This window comes from Bos javanicus, chromosome 6, assembly GCF_032452875.1.
Source record: "Bos javanicus breed banteng chromosome 6, ARS-OSU_banteng_1.0, whole genome shotgun sequence".
NCBI classification, from domain to species: Eukaryota; Metazoa; Chordata; class Mammalia; order Artiodactyla; family Bovidae; genus Bos; species Bos javanicus.
The window spans coordinates 99,814,257-99,833,597 of record NC_083873.1 but is presented as its reverse complement, the minus strand read 5'-3'; the positions used below and the strand labels follow the sequence as shown (position 1 = coordinate 99,833,597).

The 19,341-nt window shown below is 39.8% G+C and overlaps 1 protein-coding gene across 8 annotated transcripts in view; it reads left to right on the top strand.

Moving 5' to 3' along the window:
- WDFY3 (WD repeat and FYVE domain containing 3) overlaps positions 1-19,341 on the top strand; it is a 284,092-nt gene that overhangs the window by 230,264 nt on the left and 34,487 nt on the right. For all 8 annotated transcript variants that reach the window (XM_061420694.1, XM_061420690.1, XM_061420695.1 and 5 more), the window contains 8 exons: positions 786-954; positions 4,012-4,175; positions 6,949-7,097; positions 8,870-8,990; positions 9,463-9,548; positions 11,396-11,476; positions 14,729-14,783; positions 15,049-15,168. In XM_061420694.1, coding sequence (XP_061276678.1) covers positions 786-954; positions 4,012-4,175; positions 6,949-7,097; positions 8,870-8,990; positions 9,463-9,548; positions 11,396-11,476; positions 14,729-14,783; positions 15,049-15,168 — 945 coding nt within the window. The remainder of the gene's footprint in view (positions 1-785; positions 955-4,011; positions 4,176-6,948; positions 7,098-8,869; positions 8,991-9,462; positions 9,549-11,395; positions 11,477-14,728; positions 14,784-15,048; positions 15,169-19,341) is intronic.

Below are 19,341 nucleotides of genomic sequence, written 5' to 3'. Positions count from 1 at the left end.
AAAAAATTTGGGTCAACTGGAAAACCTGTTTTTTAAGATAAATATTAATTATTCTGAAAAGAAAATGCTCTGTATTAAACACCAAAAAGTTAAATCTCTTCTGATGTTTCTGGGTAATTAATTTCTTCTTCAAAATGGACTTATGTATGTTCTTGATACACTCATTTATTTGTTAAGTTTCTGGATCATATTCTTTTACACAACAAACAACAGGGTTGTTTTAGCAAATTGGAGACAGAAGCTGGAGTAGCAGGTGAACCAGATGGTGTCATCTGGCCTGAAGCCAGTGCATTCCATGTGGGGTCAGGACTCTGAAGGGTTGGGCCATTCCCAGTGTTACGGTGAGACATGGGAATACCAGGAGGAACAGGGCAGTTCTGGGTTTCTACCTCCAAGTATCTGCAGTACACACACAGGTAGTTCCTACCAAAGGGATGGCCCTTTAGGCCTAAGCTGTTTACTTGGGGCAGAAACAAAATTCCAGGCTCTCCACAAACTGGACATCCCCTTACAACATGATGCTTTCTGCCACTGGGTGTTCTCTCTACTGTACTGCTGCATCAGGAAGACTGTGCTCTACTAACATGGAAACATTTGACAAAAGATGATGTATTTCTTTTTTCGGAAAGGACAAAACTGCTAATGTTGTTTTATGTATGTCTTCTAAAAGTCAGTACAATTTAAAAAGAGAGAAACCTAACCCAAAAGTCTGTGCTCTTACTATGTACAGTCTATTAATTCTTGAAGATGAATTAGCTGAGCACTTTCCTTTTGCTGTTCCATAGAAGCCTGCTCGATACAGAAGAGCCATAAGTTATGACAGTAAAGAATACTACATGCGACTAGCCTCCGGCAACCCAGCCATTGTGCAGGATGCCATCGTAGAGAGCTCTGAAGGAGAAGCTGCTCAGCAAGAACCAGAACATGGTGAAGACACGATTGCTAAAGTCAAAGGTCAGCAGCCTTCCTCTCTGACTTTAATTAAAAACACTTGGGAGCATTCCTTCTACTTCAATTCATATGAAAAATATTAGCAATGATAAACAGTAGGAAGACCCTCCTGGAGAAGAACATGGCTACCCACTCCAGTATTCTTGCCTGGAGAAGTCCATGGACAGAGAAGCCTGTCAGGTTATAGTCCATGGGGTCACGAAGAGTTGGATATGACTGAGCGACTATTTATATATTATAAACAGTAGGGCCAAACTTATTAAAAGTATCTATGCATATTTTAGTATATCAACCTTCTTAAAGATGGATTTCTATATCAAAACTAAAGAGACTGGCTCTTCTTTATAGCCTATAGATGAATGTCATGTACCCATTGGCTTGATTTTTTTTTTTTTTTTTTTTCACTGTATCTGGCAGAATTCTCTGTGGTACCTGATATTTTAAGTTAAGGCCCTAATAACTAAGTGAATATTTATAAGATTAAAACAACCATTAAATGTGTTATTAGTGCATGTTAGCCAACAGTAAGAAATAATGATCTTTTCTCCTATGAACTAAAACATATTATTGCAAATCTATACTTTGTGAGCCTAGTAAGACCTGCATATGATCAAGGATTGGACTAAAATGGACATGGGCTTTTTGATTCTGGACATCTGTATATGTGTGCCCTCTGCCCTCCTCTACAGCTTCTCTGTGAGCTGGACCTTCCGAATTTTGTCCTAAGATACTGATCCCACTGTCCTCCACTGAAGCCTTCTCGTTCAGCTCCCCTGGCTGCAGTGGCACTGTAGTCGTATCTTTTACAGCAATTTCAGTGATTTTATGTTTTCCTAAATTATCAGTTTCTCAGAGGCAGAGATTATTTCATGTCTAGCACACAATGGGGACTCAGTTGATGTTGAAAAAGTAAAATCAATCCATTGTTATTTTTTAAGCCTCTGAAATAATCATAAATTGTAAAGTCTTGGTATAGTCCATAGATAAAGCCCTGGAATGTGAATTAAAAGTATAAGTTAAAAATTATTTGCAGATCTCATTGATAAAAATCTAATAGTATATGGCCATGTCAACATAAAGCATTTATCTATAGTTGTGGTCAGCTTCTCGTATCATACCTGTTTTCTCTCATGATGACTATGAATTACTAAATATTTCATAAGTGACCTAACATTTTCGTAGAATCCTTGAAATTTTTAGTAAACAGAGTTTTCAGCCTTCTTATTTCTTGAAACTGCATCGGCAAAGTCATTGAGATCAGTCCAAAGCTGTGTTATAGCCATATAACCAAGGTATATACCAATATATAACCAAGGTATATAATTCACAGTTTGTGGTGATGTATTTGGGTCATTGGCATTTAGCTTCTCTTAGCCTCAGTTTTCCTAATTCCTAATTAAACTAAAACCACAAATATTGGTGTCCTTACTGTGATGTGCTAGATGTTATGATAGATATAGAATTGGAGGTTTTGATTCATCAAACTATAAATAAAGCAGCTGGAAGTTTTTCCCTTGCTGGATGTCCTCAGCAAGACTTGCTCTTTCTTGCTTATTTATTGTGTGTGCATGCTAAGTCACTTCAGTTGTGTCCGACTCTTTGCAACCCCATGGACTGTAGTTGCCAGGCTCCTCTGTCCATGGGATTCTCCAGGCAAGAATACTGGAGTGGGTTGCCATTTCCTTCTCCAGCTTATTTATTGTAGTCTTTGCTATGTGAAAATAAGGTTCTTCCCAAGACAAACCAGAACCTCTGATAACTTGGGTTCAAAGGGTAGGATTCTAGCAGATATGTTTTTCCAAAATTCTTAGAGCAACTGTAGTAGATAGATGTGACATTACTTTTGAGGAAACAAACTAAAGAATATTAAATGTGAGATTTAGAGATAGAGTCCTAGAGCCTGTTTGTTTCCTATACTTTGGGATATCAGTGGTTACCTTCATCCTCAGATTTTAATTTCACCTCCTGTGATTATCAATAAAATTATCAAAATGTAGGCAGTAAAATGTTAACTTATTGGGCAAATTAAAGTATCCAGCTCTATATCAAAAAGAATTGTGTTCTTACTCTTTATGATCTGTTGAGTTAAACAGATTCATTCATGTCTGAATGACCATAGTGCCACTTATAACGTGAGTCTTTAAATAGCCCTCATGGGCCCTCCATGTAGGTGGGATCTCTTATAATCATGTTTATAACTTGCTGTCCTTATTCTTGTTTCTGATAATGACTGACCATTTATTAATGGTATCCCCTCAGTAAAACCCACACGTTAGCATCACCCCTGTTACCATTCACTCTGCTAATCTCTCTGTTTATCATCATCGTCATCTGACACTTGTTGAGAGTTTACTATTTATCATGTACGATCCTAAGCACTTGATCGGAATTACCTCATTTAGTTCTCCAACAGTCCTCCAGGTATCCAGTAGAGATGATATTTTTGTCCTGTTTTTATAAATGAGAACACTTTGAGATTCAGAGAGGGCAGATAATACTCCCAGGTCATACAACTGTTTAATACCAGATCTGTGCTGAGTGGGGTGGTTTTTTGGGGGTTTTCTTTTTTTTTTTTTTTTGGCGGGGGCGAGGCGGGCGGTGATTGGTAATTTTTTATTTGTTTTGGTTTTTGGGTTTTTTATGGTTGTGGTGGTGATTTTTTTGGTCAGCACTGGGTTTTCATTGCAACACACAGGCTGTTTGTTGCAGAGAGTTTCTCTAGTTGTAGCTCATGGGCTCTAGAGCAGTTGGGCTCAGTAGCTGCAGTACATGGGCTCTCTAATTGCAACTCATGGTATTAGTTACTCTGATATTAGTTACCCAGCATTTAGGATCTTAGTTCTCTGACCAAGGGATTGAACCCATGTCCTCTGCATTTGAAGGTGGATTCTTAACCACTGGACCACCAGGGAAGTCCCTAGAGCCTGTGCTATTGGCCACTGAAGTGTGTGCATGCCTTCCTGAATTCTCTCAAATTGTACAGGAAGGACTCCTTGAGACCAAACCGCTCCCCAGTGGCCCCCGTGAGACCACATGGCCCTCTTGGCTCTTGTCCTGCAGGACTGGTCAAGCCACCTCTCAAACGGTCTCGGTCAGCACCGGACGGAGGCGATGAGGAGACACAGGAGCAGTTACAGGACCAGACAGCTGAGGGCAGCTCGATAGAAGAGGAGGAGAAAACAGACAACGCCACCCTGCTGCGCCTGTTGGAGGAGGGCGAAAAGGTGCTGGGCTTCTGGACAGGAGGGGTTGCACTGAGTGATTTGTTTCCCTTTTACAAGACAGCTGAAGGGTATTTATCTGGCAGCCAAAGAGACATATTGCAGCCTCTGCAGCGAAATCAGTATTAAGCCCCCTTCTGGGTTCAGCACTCTTCATCTGCAGGACTTTCTCACCTCTCCGGACACCGACCAGCATGAAGCGGCATCAGATACAGGATTAACATTGACACCTAGTTCCCTGTCTTCCTCTGTATACCCTTTACCAAATTGCAGCTCTTCCCTTAATTCTCTTTCAATCCCATGTACACAACCCGTTCAGTAATGTGGTCCTGTATTTTTCCCTTCTCCTCTGTAATTGCACTAACCACTTGAGCAGCTTCAACTAACCCATCATCCCCAAGCCTTGAGCCCATCACCCCCAGCCTCATATTTCACCCCTACACTCAGCTTCACTCACAGAAGACTACTTGGCCTTCCTTTGTCGCTCTCAATCTCTTATAACCTGCGACCCCTCTAGGCTTAGTTTACTGACTCTGCTGTGTAGCCTGAGCCCCGTAGCTCTTTGTACCTTGCAGTTCACTCCATCCATGATGTTGGTTCTTTAATTTGCACTTTACTCATTGCATTCTCTGCATAAATGCCCCTGTCACTCGCATAACCTGTATCCCTGTAACCCACATTTGATACAGCTTCATTTATCTGGAGTCTTTAGTACTCAATACATAGGAACTTTTCCTTCAGGGTTTTGCCAGCCCAGATGTAAATACCCTCCTCTAAGCTTTTATAAAGCCCTATGTCTTTCACTCTTTTAGAGCTTAATTTTTAAAATTCTGTTCAAATATATGTAGCCTGATTAATCTTGAATGAAAACATAAAAAGAGGGGGGAAAAAGTTGTAACTATAAAAATCCTATATCTATCACTCCCTGGAGAAGGGAATGGCAACCCACTCCAGTATTCTTGCCTGGAGAATTCCATGGACAGAGGAGCCTGGAGGGCTCTAGTCCATGGGGTCACAAAGAGTCAGACATGACTGAGCGACTAATACTTTCACTTTCTTTTTTGTCTGTCACTCATTTTAGTGAGTTATGATTCCTTTGTTCCTGTGACTGTTTCTTCCCCTAGATAGTGAGCTCATTGTAGGCAGACAGTGTTTTCTTATTTCTACCCCAGTGCCTTGCACAGCTCTTAATCACCTGATACACAGTCTGTAAACCTTGAATGAAGGAGTGTCTGGTTGAATAAAGGGATAAAAGAATGAAGGAATTGAATGTGTAGTATCACATCTTTAAAGATTGTGTTTGTCTGTTATAGTAGATTGTGGTATAACCCTTAAAATATTACTCACTAAGAAATAGTAACTAGAAATTAGAGCTTAATTTTTTCAGATTCTGTTCAAATATGTAGCCTGATTAATCTTGAATGAAAACATTAAAAAAATTGTAACTATAAAAGTACAGTAGGTCTGAAGGAAGGAAGCACATGATAAGTGTCTGGGAGCTTCGGAATGTTCTATTCCTTGTTCTGGATGCTGGTTGCATCATATTTTAAGCATTTGAAAATTCTTTAAGGTATGCACTTAGGAAATAACATTTTCTATGTGTCTATTTTACTTAAAATAGAATTATTTTAGAAGTATGTGAAGTTTTTTCACTGTAACATTCTAAATTTTTATTGTAGTTCACATGTGGTGTTGAAACTTCTATTTGTCTATTTTAGAAAATTTATTTTCTAATACTGTCATGTTTTAAGTTTCTGATCTTACGAGTACAGCCTTTGCTCTAATTGCTTTAAGCTTGAATAGTGCAGGAAGTGCATTTAGACTGACATTCATTTGACAGTTGTTTGACTCTGATTCAGTTGCTGATTTTTTTTCCTTGACTCATGTTAAACTAAGAATAAGCAAGAAGGAATTTTTGCTAAGAACTAGATCCTGCCTGTTGGAAAGAAAACAATGGTAACATTGAGGGCTTTAGCAAGTCCGTCCTTCTATGAGGAAAATACAGCTTCTGCCAAGTTTGGCTTTTTACAATGGCACCACAGTCTGCCAGGCAGGCGGAATCCAGTGGGGAGCGAACAGAGACAAATTCCAGAGGCTGTTATGGAAGAAGAGGAAAGTAAGCTGTGTGGAAGAGAAAACAGCCAGCAGTTGCTAACATGATTCTATGTATTCTGTCACTCTTACAACCCGCCACTGAAGTATATTTGAAATTTACTTGAAGATACAGAAGCCCAGAGACATGAAGAAATCTGACCAAATCTCTAGTTAAATGACAAAACTAGAAAGTCAACTCGGGAACATCAGGCTCTACATGCCTTTCCCCCTCTGTGCGTCCTGCCTGGCCAAGGGCTCAGTCAGAAGCTCCCCACATGGTGCCTCAGTTCCCCTTCCTGCAAAGTTTCTGTCTGTCTTCCTCCTCTTCTAACTTGTTCACTGACTCTGGAACCTCGTACACACGTGTCTGGCAGAGTTAGTACTCAGTGAATACTGGGATAAGTGGATTGAGTGGATGGATGTGAATAGAAGGTTGTTTCCTTTTACTGAAGTCAAACTGCAACTCAAGACTGCAATCTTAGCTCTTCTGTTTATTATGTTTGCAATCAGATTAATATGCTTAGCTCAGGGGGTGCCATCACACAGTAACATCTTGGTAAAATTTTGTTTGCCCATTAAATCCATGTTTAAAAACATTTTGCTTCCTTTGTATTTTTTTTTTAAATAAATTAGTTGATTTTTTAAAAACTATACTAATGAATGTTTCTGGTTTTCTTAATAGATCCAGCACATGTACCGCTGTGCTCGAGTCCAGGGCCTTGATACCAGTGAGGGGCTACTCCTCTTTGGTAAAGAGCATTTCTATGTGATTGATGGATTTACAATGACAGCAACCAGAGAAATAAGAGATATTGAAACCTTACCTCCAAAGTAAGTAAATGAATGAAGAGACACAAAGTATAGCTGTCTTTAGCAAACAAGATACCTACATAGTTTTTTTTTTTAATGAAAAGTTATGTTTTAAGTAATGTTATCTCTCAGTTTGTATGCATCTGTCATTACATATTCACAAGAGTAATATTTCAAAACTATAAGGGACAAATTTGCCTTTTTATCAAAATGAAAACTACATAAGATTTATTGCTATGCATTAATAGCATTAGATATAATACAAGTTCCTGATATTGTCATCTGTATATTTATAAAGTTATTCTAAATGTGCAGAGTGTTCTTTTTTCAAATCTCAGTGCAAACACAGTTATAGCAAAACACAGGCAGCTGTACAAAACGCCAACAAATGTAAGCACACCCATGTCCTCTGAGTACCCTAGAAGCAGTGTGACCTATGCACAGGCAGGAATTAACTGGCTAAGTTGATCCAGCTTCCTTTTCTTCTGCCAGTCCCGTGATGGACATGATACTGGGTAATGGAAAACCCAGAGGCAGACAAAACAAAAAGGAAGATAAAAAGCTAAAGACTTAGAAAATGAACATGCTCTTCTCTTCCTCTTACATTTTGAACACCTAATGTACATGGTGAATGTGGACACCTTGATCTTCATTCTGACACATGGTTATCTTCATTCCTAGGATATAATTTCACATTATCATTTTTAGCAGCCATCAGGGCCACATGATGACTTTTATGGGCCTCCTCTTGCATATAAAATTATTTAAAGGGATGTTTTCTGATTGTGTTGGTTTAAAGATGAATATATTCACTTTATATATTACCACATTTTCTTCTACCTAAAAATTCAAGGTTTTTTCTTTTGATTTTAAAAGATATTAAAACATTTTCTTGGCCCCTTAAAGGTATATAGACCTTGGCACTGTACCAGCTATGCCTGATAGATATGTGCTTTTGGCCACCTCATGTGAAGAGTTGACTCACTGGAAAAGACTCTGATGCTGGGAGGGATTGGGGGCAGGAGGAAAAGGGGACAACAGAGGAAGAGATGGCTGGATGGCATCACCAACTCGATGGACATGAGTTTGAGTGAACTCCGAGAGTTGGTGATAGACAAAGTTATATTCACCAAAGGGGATTTATAGTATCCCTTCAGTTTAGTCGCTCAGTCGTGTCTAACTCTGCACTCCCATGAACCACAGCATGCCAGGCCTCCCTGTCCATCACCAACTCCCGGAGTTTATCCAAACTCATGTCCATTGAGTTGGTGGTGTCATCCAACCATCTCATCCTTTGTCGTCCCCTTCTCCTCCTGCCCTCAATCTTTCCCAACATCAGGGTCTTTTCCAGTGAGTCAGCTCTTCGCATCAGGTGGCCAAAGTATTGGAGTTTCAGCCTCAGCATCAGTCCTTCCAATGAACACCCGGGACTGATCTCCTTTAAGATGGACTGGTTGGATCTCCTTGCAGTCCAAGGGACTCTCAAGAGTCTTCTCCAACACCACAGCTCAAAAGCATCAATTCTTCGGAGCTCAGCTTTCTTTATAGTCCAACTCGCACATCCATACGTGACTACTGGAAAAACCATAGCCTTGAGTAGACGGACCTTTGTTAACAATGTATACTGAGTTGCTAACAAATTACTCTCTTAAAAGGTTTTTTCTTTAACTAAATATTCAGGTATACTGTGTCCTCCTTCTTTTCCCATGTTGAAAATAGCACCCCCGTTTGTTGAACAGTGAGTTTACCTCTTGCTTTGTTTCTGTTGCCTCCTTTTTCCGGGCTGCCTCTAGTATGCATGAGCCGATTATCCCTAGAGGAGCCAGGCAAGGCCCCAGTCAGCTCAAGAGAACGTGCAGTATCTTTGCATATGAAGATATCAAGGAAGTGCATAAACGGAGATATCTCTTGCAGGTTGGTTGATTTAGTAGAAATAAACATTTTGTCATGTTCCTTTATTTAGAGGATGTATACATGATAGGCTCCGCCTTATTGCTTAAGAGTTTTGGATTTGGTTGTATATAGACAAGCTCGTGTCACATGTGGCATAGCTTTATAATACATCCCTTTAGCATCCTAAAACTTTGAGTGTTATCTTTGTTATCCATCTTTCCCTATAGTTATCCAGATTTATATTTGTTGCATAAAAATTACATTCACTATAAATTTACAAAATTATAATTTTGTAGTAAGGATTTTAGAAACAAATTGAGCAGAACAAATTCCATCTGTTTTTGTAATTTAATATACTAGGAATTCATGACTCAAAAAATGTTTTCCAGTCATCAGATTAACTGCTTCAATATTAGGGAAACTCATAGTGGAAAAGTTAATATGTAACCTTATTTGCATTTTTTCTTAATGTCTTTCCCTCTGATCTTTTCAGCCTATCGCTGTGGAAGTTTTCTCTGGAGATGGACGAAACTACCTCCTTGCTTTTCAGAAAGGAATCAGAAACAAAGTTTATCAAAGGTATAGATTATTACGAATACTTCATAATGCTGTGTTGTGGGAAGCAATGGGAGGTGTAAAGCATTACAAGTTCAGCTCATTTTTTAAAAATCAATTAAATACTTGAATTAACTTCTTTGAAGAAAATGTTTCATTTTTGCCAGCCTCTTGAAATGTGCTTCTTCTGATGCTCTTCTATTTTGAAAGAACGTTTTTTTTCCTTCTGGTAACTTACACTGCTGCTGCTGCTGCTAAGTCGCTTCAGTCGTGTCCGACTCTGCGACCCCATAGGTGGCAGCCTGGGATTGTTCAGGCAAGAATACTGGAGTGGGTTGCCATTTCCTTCTCCAAACTTCATCAAAATATCTCTTTAAGTATAAAGGAATGATGAAACTATAGCTTAAAAAATAATACTTTAGGTTCAGAATAGGCTTTGTTCATATTTAACAAAAAGAAGACAGTGCCATACCTTGCTATTGAATACAGAGCCTGAATTTCCTTAGAATTTATATTCTTGTGGGACTTTTCTGACTTTGGAAGGTAAGTTGGATACCCTCATCCTTCAAAAAGTAGCTCAACCAAATAAAGCAGTTGATTTAATCTGACTATATTTCATTTTTGGTAAACTGTGTTTACCTAGAAGAAAAATAGTATATGTTTGTGTGCTTGAAAGTTTTGTTGGATGTGTGAATACTAAAGCTTTTATGAACTGATGGTAGGTAATAAGAGAGCCCTTATTCTTTGAAGAGTAATATGCATGCATGCATGCTAAGTTACTTCAATTGTGTCTGCTCTTTGCAACCCAGCCTGCCAGGCTCCTCTGTCCATGGGATTCTCCAGGCAAGAATACTGGAGTGGGTTACCATGCCCTCCTCCAGGGAATTTTCCCGACCTAGGGATGGAATCCAAGTCTCTTCTGTCTTCTGCACTATCAGACGGGTTACTTAACCACTAGCACCACCTGGGAAGTTCAGAGAGTAATATAAATCCTGGCAAATCTCTCTATTAGGGAAGTTTTGTGTTTCCAATAAGGAGTGACTAACACCAAGCAACACTGTTTGTCACTGCAGTACAGCAATACTACCTGTGAGCATGAGAGAAATGAGGGAGGTTCTGCAGAAAAAGTCCCCGTGGATGTTGACTGGGACGAACTAAGTAAACGATTGAAATGTTAGTTGCCTGTCTTATTCATTTCTAAGGGTGGTATCGTTTTCAACATGGGTAAATTATCTGCTCTTCCCAATTAGAAGCTGTTACAAGGAGATGAGTTTGTCTTTAGCTGAGAGATTTCTGTGTATGTGCCAAGTTCAAGGTCCACATTGATTCCAAGGATTTTCCCACAACTCTTGGTTGCCCTTAAAAAATATATGTTGACATTAGGAGCTACTCTGAAAATAATCGTGACAGTGTCACATAAAGGTTTTCCTCGTGTATGTGTTCTCATTTGTCGGTGGCGTCTCTGCTGTCGTTTGTTTAGCTATTAGCACCGCTTGCTGTCCTGTGAGTGTTTAGCTTCAGTCACTCTTTAGGACATCATTAAGTTGACTCAATTCCTGTGAATCAGTGTGTCAAGTAATGCGGCAACATACGTAAAACTCTAAAATGTCAGGTTTTGCTGTGGATCTTTATATTGGCTTTAGAAGCCATCATCTTACCTTTATTTGTTTATGGAGTTTCTAATTATTGAGTATTGTTTATTTGAGTATTCCAATTATTGTATATTCCCTTTGCCTGCCATTTACTGAGGAGTCGAGGGGGTGGTGGTAAATGCAGCAGTTAAGCTCTAAAGGAGTCATTCTTTCTTATGCTCCCATTAGATCCTGACTGACACGTCATTTCCAATTTTATGCTATTTTTTAATCTTTCAGGTTTTTGGCTGTAGTGCCATCTCTCACTGACAGTTCAGAGTCTGTGTCTGGGCAGCGGCCGAACACCAGCGTGGAGCAGGGGTAGGTCATGTGCCTCTTGCACATTATAGTTTAATACTGAAATTGGATCATTTACATCTGGACAGTATTATTTAATATTTTAATGAATATCCCTGCACCCCAACCCTCAGTGGTTTGTAGAACAATTTTACAATACTGAAAATTAGAAATAAGAGAATGTACGCATGATCGCTCGTGTCAAACCAGTGTCAGATGTCTCACATGTTGATCATTTTCCTTTAATGTTTTGAGAATATGCACACTTGTGCCCAGTTGAGTCCATCGTATATATAGACACTTTTACTCTGCATCTTCTATTCATATTATATATAAATATTTCCTCTTGTTTTTAAAAAAATTCTTTAGAAACTTTGTCTTTATATACTAGCCACTCATCATTACGTATAAGGCATTCTCTTGTTTTTGGATATTTTATCTTTATCAGGTTTCCTTGTTATAAAACTTATACACATTTGTATTCTACTATTAGTGGATAAGTTTGCTTATCTCAGTAGATACCAGCTTTCTATATTTACTTTTTAATTTTTACTGGTTAACTTAATCAGTTAATTAATATAATTTTTTGAATGATTTGTTTCTAAATATACATTTTCTTTTGTATTAGTAGCCCTTTATAATCCATTGGAAAAGAAGCAGTGCTTTGGGGCTACAAATTAATTATTACAGGATGCAGGAAAATGTCTTAAAACTTTATTGGACATTCTGTAAATTTGTCAATAAAATGTGATACCCAGTTTGTATCTATACATATTAAATTTGTGTATTTCTCTTTAAATTATTGTTTTTATTTTTCTTTAGCTGACATTTAATAAATACAGATGCTGCATGTCTGCTTTTGTTAACCTCAGAAATATGTTCTGTTCCTAATCATTTGTGTTGTTGTTAAGATAAATACAGGAAGCAAAAGGCTCTCATGAAGCATATTTAGCCTTTTTTCTACTTGTAAGCAACTTACTAGTACTTTTGCCTGCCTAGATAATCTCCAACTTGCTATTTCATTGTTCTGTGCTGAGTTGGCACTTCTTAAAGAACTGTTCAAAGCTCAAAGGCAAGAAGCAGAAATTCATTTCCAACTTTAATCTCCTTTTCAGTTATTCCCTTTCTTACAAAGTTGAGAAATGATCACAGCTCTTTTTTCAGTGCTAAGTCGCTTCAGTCGTATCCAACTCTTTTGCGACCCCGTGAACTATAGCCCACCAGGCTCCTCTGTCCACGGGATTCTTCAAGCAAGAATACTGGAGTAGGTTGACATGACCTCCTCCAGGGGATCTTCCCAACCCAGGGACTGAACCCAAGTCTCTTCTGCCTCCTGCATTGATTGGCAGGCGCGTTCTTTACTACTAGCGCCACCTAGTATCCTTTGCACTCGGTTTACCTGAAAGGAAGAATTTTTCTGGAAGTGAAAAGTGGTGTCTGTACTCTTGAGCTAGAAATGTTTATGAACTAAGGTTTACACCTCTCTTAATTTCCTTTCAGATGATAAAATATATGGTTAAGTGCTTTACTACTGGTTCTGTGATCAATTCACAAACTTCAGATTATTAATTATCCATGTTACAAAGCTGTTAAACCTTAAGGGTTTTATAGCATTCTAGAAAAGTCTGCTATAAAAAAAAGTCCATAATTTTGTGAACAGCCATGACTTTCCTGTCATAAAATATTTATATTTTCATTCACTTTTTCAACATCTCTTTTAGGAATGATGTGTACGTACTGTGAACAAAATATTGTTTGCTATATCACTTATTCCAATTGAATCTCTTTAAATCAATTTCAGTTCAGTTCAGTCGCTCAGTCGTGTCTGACTCTTTGCGACCCCATGAATCACAGCACGCCAGGCCTCCCTGTCCATCACCAACTCCTGGAGTTCACCCAAACTCATGTGCATCGAGTCAGTGATGCCATCCAGCCATCTCATCCTCTGTTGTCCCCTTCTCCTCCTGCCCCCAATCCCTCCCAGCATCAGAGTCTTTTCCAATGAGTCAACTCTTCGCATGAGGTGGCCAAAGTATTGGAGTTTCAGCCTTAGCATCAGTCCTTCCAAAGAACACCCAGGACTGATCTCCTTTAGGATGGACTGGTTGGATTTCCTTGCAGTCCAAGGGACTCTCAAGAGTCTTTTCCAACACCACAGTTCAAAAGCATCAATTCTTCAGCGTTCAGCTTTCTTCACAGTCCAACTCTCACATCCATACATGACTACTGGAAAAACCACAGCCTTGACTAGACAGACCTTTGTTGGCAAAGTAATATCTCTGCTTTTTAATATGCTGTCTCGGTTGGTCATAACTTTCCTTCCAAGGAGTAAGCGTCTTTTAATTTCATGGCTACAATCAACCATCTGCAGTGATTTGGGAGCCCAAAAAAATAAAGTCTGCCACTGTTTCCACTGTTTCCCCATCTATTTGCCATAAAGTGATGGGACCAGATGCCATGATCTTAGTTTTCTGAATGTTTAGCTTTAAGCCAACCTTTTCACTCTCCTCTTTCACTTTCATCAAGAGGCTTTTTAGTTCCTCTTCACTTTCTGCCATAAGGGTGGTGTCATCTGCATATCTGAGGTTATTGATATTTCTCCTGGCAATCTTGATTCCAGCATGTGCTTCCTCCAGCTCCACGTTTCTCATGATGTACTCTGCATATAAGTTAAATAAGCAGGGTGACAATATACAGCCTTGACATACTCCTTTTCCTATTTGGAACCAGTCTGTTGTTCCGTGTATAGTTCTAACTGTTGCTTCCTGACCTGCATATAGGTTTCTCAAGAGGCAGGTCAGGTGGTCTGGTATTCCCTTCTCTTTCAGAATTTTCTACGGTTTATTGTGAAAAATAAAAAATAAATCAGTTTACATAGGAATTATTGTAAAAGGCTGAAAGTTGAACTAGATCAGTGTTTGTTTCAAATTCATTTGCTATGATCCACAGTAAAAAATATACACTACGTTGCATTCCAAGTAACACGAACTTGCTTAAAATTCTGAAAATAGTTTCCCTTACTATGTGTAGTGCCTTCCAATGTTCTGTTCTCTATTTTCTTCAATTCAATTCTGTTATTTCATATTTCAAAATGCTGACCATAACCCACTAAACCGATTTCATGACCCACCATTAGGTTGTCCTCCATAGTTTGAAAAATTTATGGATCTGTTGACTTAAAATTTTCAGCTTTGTAATTACTTTGATTTAAAATTATTAATATGTTGCTAAAACAGTATGTTGCCTACAGTTCATTTAATTATTTATCATTTGTAGATCTGGGTTGCTTAGCACTCTGGTTGGAGAGAAGTCTGTGACTCAGAGATGGGAGGTAAGTTCAGTGAAAATGTAAGCATCCTTCATAATTTGTAGTCAGAAGGTATAAGTCATTCAGTTAAAAGCACTTTAATAATTTATAAAATATATACCATAGACAAAAAAGTTTTCTTTTTGTTCTTTTTAGAAAAAAACTGTTTTGTTATTCTGAAATCTGTAAGAAACTATCCTTTACCTCATTTTGCATATAAATTTTTTAAAGCAAACATAGTGGAAATAATTGATCACTTTAAAGTGAATCTTTATTTATCTTTCCCAAGAGAGGTGAAATCAGCAACTTTCAGTATTTGATGCACTTGAACACTTTGGCTGGAAGATCGTATAATGACCTCATGCAATATCCTGTCTTCCCCTGGATCCTTGCAGATTACGACTCGGAGGTAAATGTCACATCATTTCTGTGAAATTGGAACACATCGTTAAAAGTAATTAAATGATGCTGCAGTGGCTTAAGTGATTTATGTGCATTTTAGTTTTCAGTTCTCAACAGGCACTTATTCCCAAGAAGATGAGACGAGCTTTAGCTTCAGTTCAGTCCCTCAGTCATGTCCGACTCTTTGCGACCCTGTGAATTGCAGCACACCAGGCCTCCCTGTCCATCACAAACTCCCGGAGTTCACTCAGACTCACGTCCATTGAGTCAGTGATGCCATCCAGCCATCTCATCCTCTGTCATCCCCTTCTCCTCCTGCCCCCAATCCCTCCCAGCATCAGAGTCTTTTCCAATGAGTCAACTCTTCGCATGAGGTGGCCAGAGTACTGGAGTTTCAGCTTTAGCATCATTCCTTCCACAGAAATCCCAGGGCTGATCTCCTTCAGAATGGACTGGTTGGATCTCCTTGCAGTCCAAGGGACTGTCAAGAGTCTTCTCCAACACTACAGTTCAAAAGCATCAATTCTCTGGCACTCAGCTTTCTTCACAGTCCAACTCTCACATCCATACATGACCACAGGAAAAACCATAGCCTTGACTAGATGGACCTTTGTTGGCAAAGTAATGTCTCTGCTTTTCAATATGCTATCTAGGTTGGTCATAACTTTTCTTCCAAAGAGTAAGCGTCTTTTAGTTTCATGGCCACAGTCACCATGTGCAGAGATTTTGGAGCCCAGAAAAATAAAGTCTGACACTGTTCCCCATGTATTTCCCATGAAGTGATGGGACCAGATGCCATGATCTTCATTTTCTGAATGTTGAGCTTTAAGCCAACTTTTTCACTCTCCACTTTCACTTTCATAATGAGGCTTTTTGAGTTCCTCTTCATTTTCTGCCATAAGGATGGTGTCATCTGCCTATCTGAGGTTATTGATCTTTCTCCGGGCAATCTTGATTTCAGCTTGTGTTTCTTCCAGTCCAGTGTTTCTCATGATGTACTCTGCATATAAGTTAAATAAGCAGGGTGACAATATACAGCCTTGACGTATTCCTTTCCGTATTTGGAACCAGTCTGTTGTTCCATGTCCAGTTCTAACTGTTGCTTCCTGACCTGCATACAGATTTCTCAAGAGGCAGATCAGGTGGTCTGGTATTCCCATCTATTTCAGAATTTTCCACAGTTTATTGTTATCCACACAGTCAAAGGCTTTGGCATAGTCAATAAAGCAGAAATAGATGTTTTTCTGAAACTCTCTTGCTTTTTCCATGATCCAGCAGATGTTGGCAATTTGATCTCTGGTTCCTCTGTGTTTTCTTAAACCAGCTTGAACATCAGGAAGTTCACGGTTCACGTATTGCTGAAGCCTGGCTTGGAGAATTTTGAGCATTACTTTACTAGCATGTGAGATGAGTGCAATTGTGTGGTAGTTTGAGCATTCTTTTGCATTGCCTTTCTTTGGGATTGGAATGAAAACTGACCTTTTCCAGTCCTGTGGCCACTGCTGAGTTTTCCACATTTGCTGGCATATTGAGTGCAGCACTCTCACAGCATCGTCTTTCAGGATTTGAAATAGCTCCACTGGAATTCCAGTTGAGCTTTAGCTTAGGCTTGGACAAAGTTTGCATGCTTGGCCAACTTCTTGGATTCATGGTAATCCATTCAGTCTCCTAAGTGCCAATAAATTTGGATCCACTGGAGGAGGTCACTGTCTTCTACACTGTAGCCAGTTTCAGAAATAAATCTAATTGAGTCATCTCTCCGTTTAGAAATGTATTGCGTAAATCATCATCACAATTTGGACATAATTTCATTTATTTATTTATTTTTGCTGACCTCCATCTTCATTGCTGCACAGCATTTTCTCTAGTTGTGGCAAGCAGGGGCTACTCTAGTTGCAGTGTGCGGGCTTCTCATCGCCATGGCTTCTCTTGTCGTGAAGCAAGGGTTCTAGGGCGCACAGGCTTCAGTAGTTGTGATGCACAGGCTTAGTTCCACCAAGGCACGTGGAATCTTCCCAGAGCAGAGATTGAACCCATGTCTCCTGCGTTGGCAGGCAGATTCTTTACCACTGAGCCACCAGGGAAGCCCCTGGAGAGAATTTTAAAATGTCAGTACAGTACCTTTTGCAGAGTAGCTGCTAGTTAGGTACCGCTCCTGCACTCCCAGGACTGCTGTCCGGGACCACCCCGTTCTCTTTCAGCAACTCTGCACGTGCTACCCTCCCTGCCTGGACGTCTCCCCATGTCCGTGCCCTCCTTACCTCCCGCTGCCAGGTTCCTCTGGCTGGCTGTATTTCATCCAGCAGGACATACTCACTCACACCTCCAGGGGACCTTCTGTCCTTTCTCTCTTCTTCTTTTTCCTCTGTTCCCACACCACCTTTAAGCTGTATTGTGCTGCCTTCTTTTACATGTTGTAAGCATGGTTTTTGTCTGACCTTACTTAGCTGTGAGGATGTTGAACTCAAAGACCAACTTAGGTAACTCCTAGGGCCCAATCTCTAGAGCAAGGCCTGGTACTTATATGTGCTTTACTCATCTTTGTTGAAATAGTCAAACTACAAATGAGGTGTTTTGCATATAGAATTTCAGAGGACAAATACTAACTTGAGTTATTTTTGTAAGTGTGGATCAGTTTCTCCTGTCCAAGACTTTTAAAAGACAAGTTGGCAAAATTGGGGGGCCATGTTGTTGTTCAGTCGCTGAGTCATGTCTGATTCTTTGTGGCCTCATGGACTGCAGCATTCCAGTCTTCCCTGTCCTTTACCATCTCCCAGAGTTTGGTCAAACTCACGTCCATTGAGTCACTGATGCTAACTATCTCATCCTCTGCCGTTCCCTTCTCCTTTTGCCTTCAGTCTTTCCCAGCATCAGTGTCTTTTCCAGTGGGTTGACTCTTTGTATCAGGTGGCCAGAGTATTGAAGCTTCAGCATCAGTCCTTCCAACGAATATTCAGGGTTGATTTCCTTTAGGATTGACTGGTTTGATCTCCTTGATGTTCAAGGGATTCTCAAGAATCTTCTCCAGCACCACAATTTGAAGGCATCAATTCGTTGGCACTCAGCCTTCTTTATTGAAGAGGGAAATGGCAACCTACTCCAGTATTCTTGCGTGGAGAATCCCATGGACAGAGGAGCCTGGTGGGCTATAGTCCATTGGGTCACAAACAGTCGGACACAACTGAGGCGACTTAGCATGCAGCCTTCTCTATGGTCCATCTCTCATATCTGTACATGAATACTGGAAAAAACCATAACTTTGACTAGACAGATCTTTGTCAGCAAAGTGATGTCTTTGCTTTTTCATATGCTGTCTAGTTTTATCATAGCGTTCCTTCCAAGGAGTAAGTGTCTTTTAATTTTATGGCCTACAGTCACCATCCGCAGTGATTTTGGAGCCCAAGAAAATAAAATCTGTCACTGTGTTCACTTGTTCCCCATCTGTGCCTTGAAGTGATGGGACCAGATGCCATGATCATAGTTTTTTGAATGTTGAGTTTTAAATAAAAAGAACACAAATTAGGTATCCCATTGGTACATAGTTCAAATGTCTGCTTTTAATATGCTTAGGAGGTAAATTTTGGTTTCCTTTTAAATATATGAATTAAGTCACCTAAGGATGAGCCTTTAAAATGATCTCTGGTAGACTGGAGGAATCCACCTCATTTGGGAATCACGGCCTGGTATGATGTTGTCTTTTGGAGGTGACCAAGTTAGTGAGTGCCCTAGTTTATTTCACTTCGCTTTCACCTCTAGGAAGAAAATGCTCAGAAGTGAAGCTGGAGTGAAAGAGGGGATAAGGGGGAGAGAATAGAAGGGAGATTTGATCCTCCGGTTTGGTGGGTAATGGAGGGTAAAGAGGAAATGGAGCTTTTGTGTCCACAGTCTCCTGCCTCTCCCTTGTCAAGACTGGGAAGGGTTTTCCCTCTTATTCCTTATCTCCAAACCTGGGTTCTGAGTGCCTTCTCCTGTGCAAAATAAATTTCCAAAACAGACATCTTCATACTGAACCAGTTAAACTGCCATGTGCCTCTCTGTAAAATATGGATAACCAGTAGGTGCAAGGCGTTATCTTGGAGTCCAGCTCTGCTGGTGTGACCCCATGGATACTAGCCCATTGACAAAGCATCGTGGCTATAGCCATTCTGTCTACGGTGGTGAAAATAGAGTGTGGATAGTA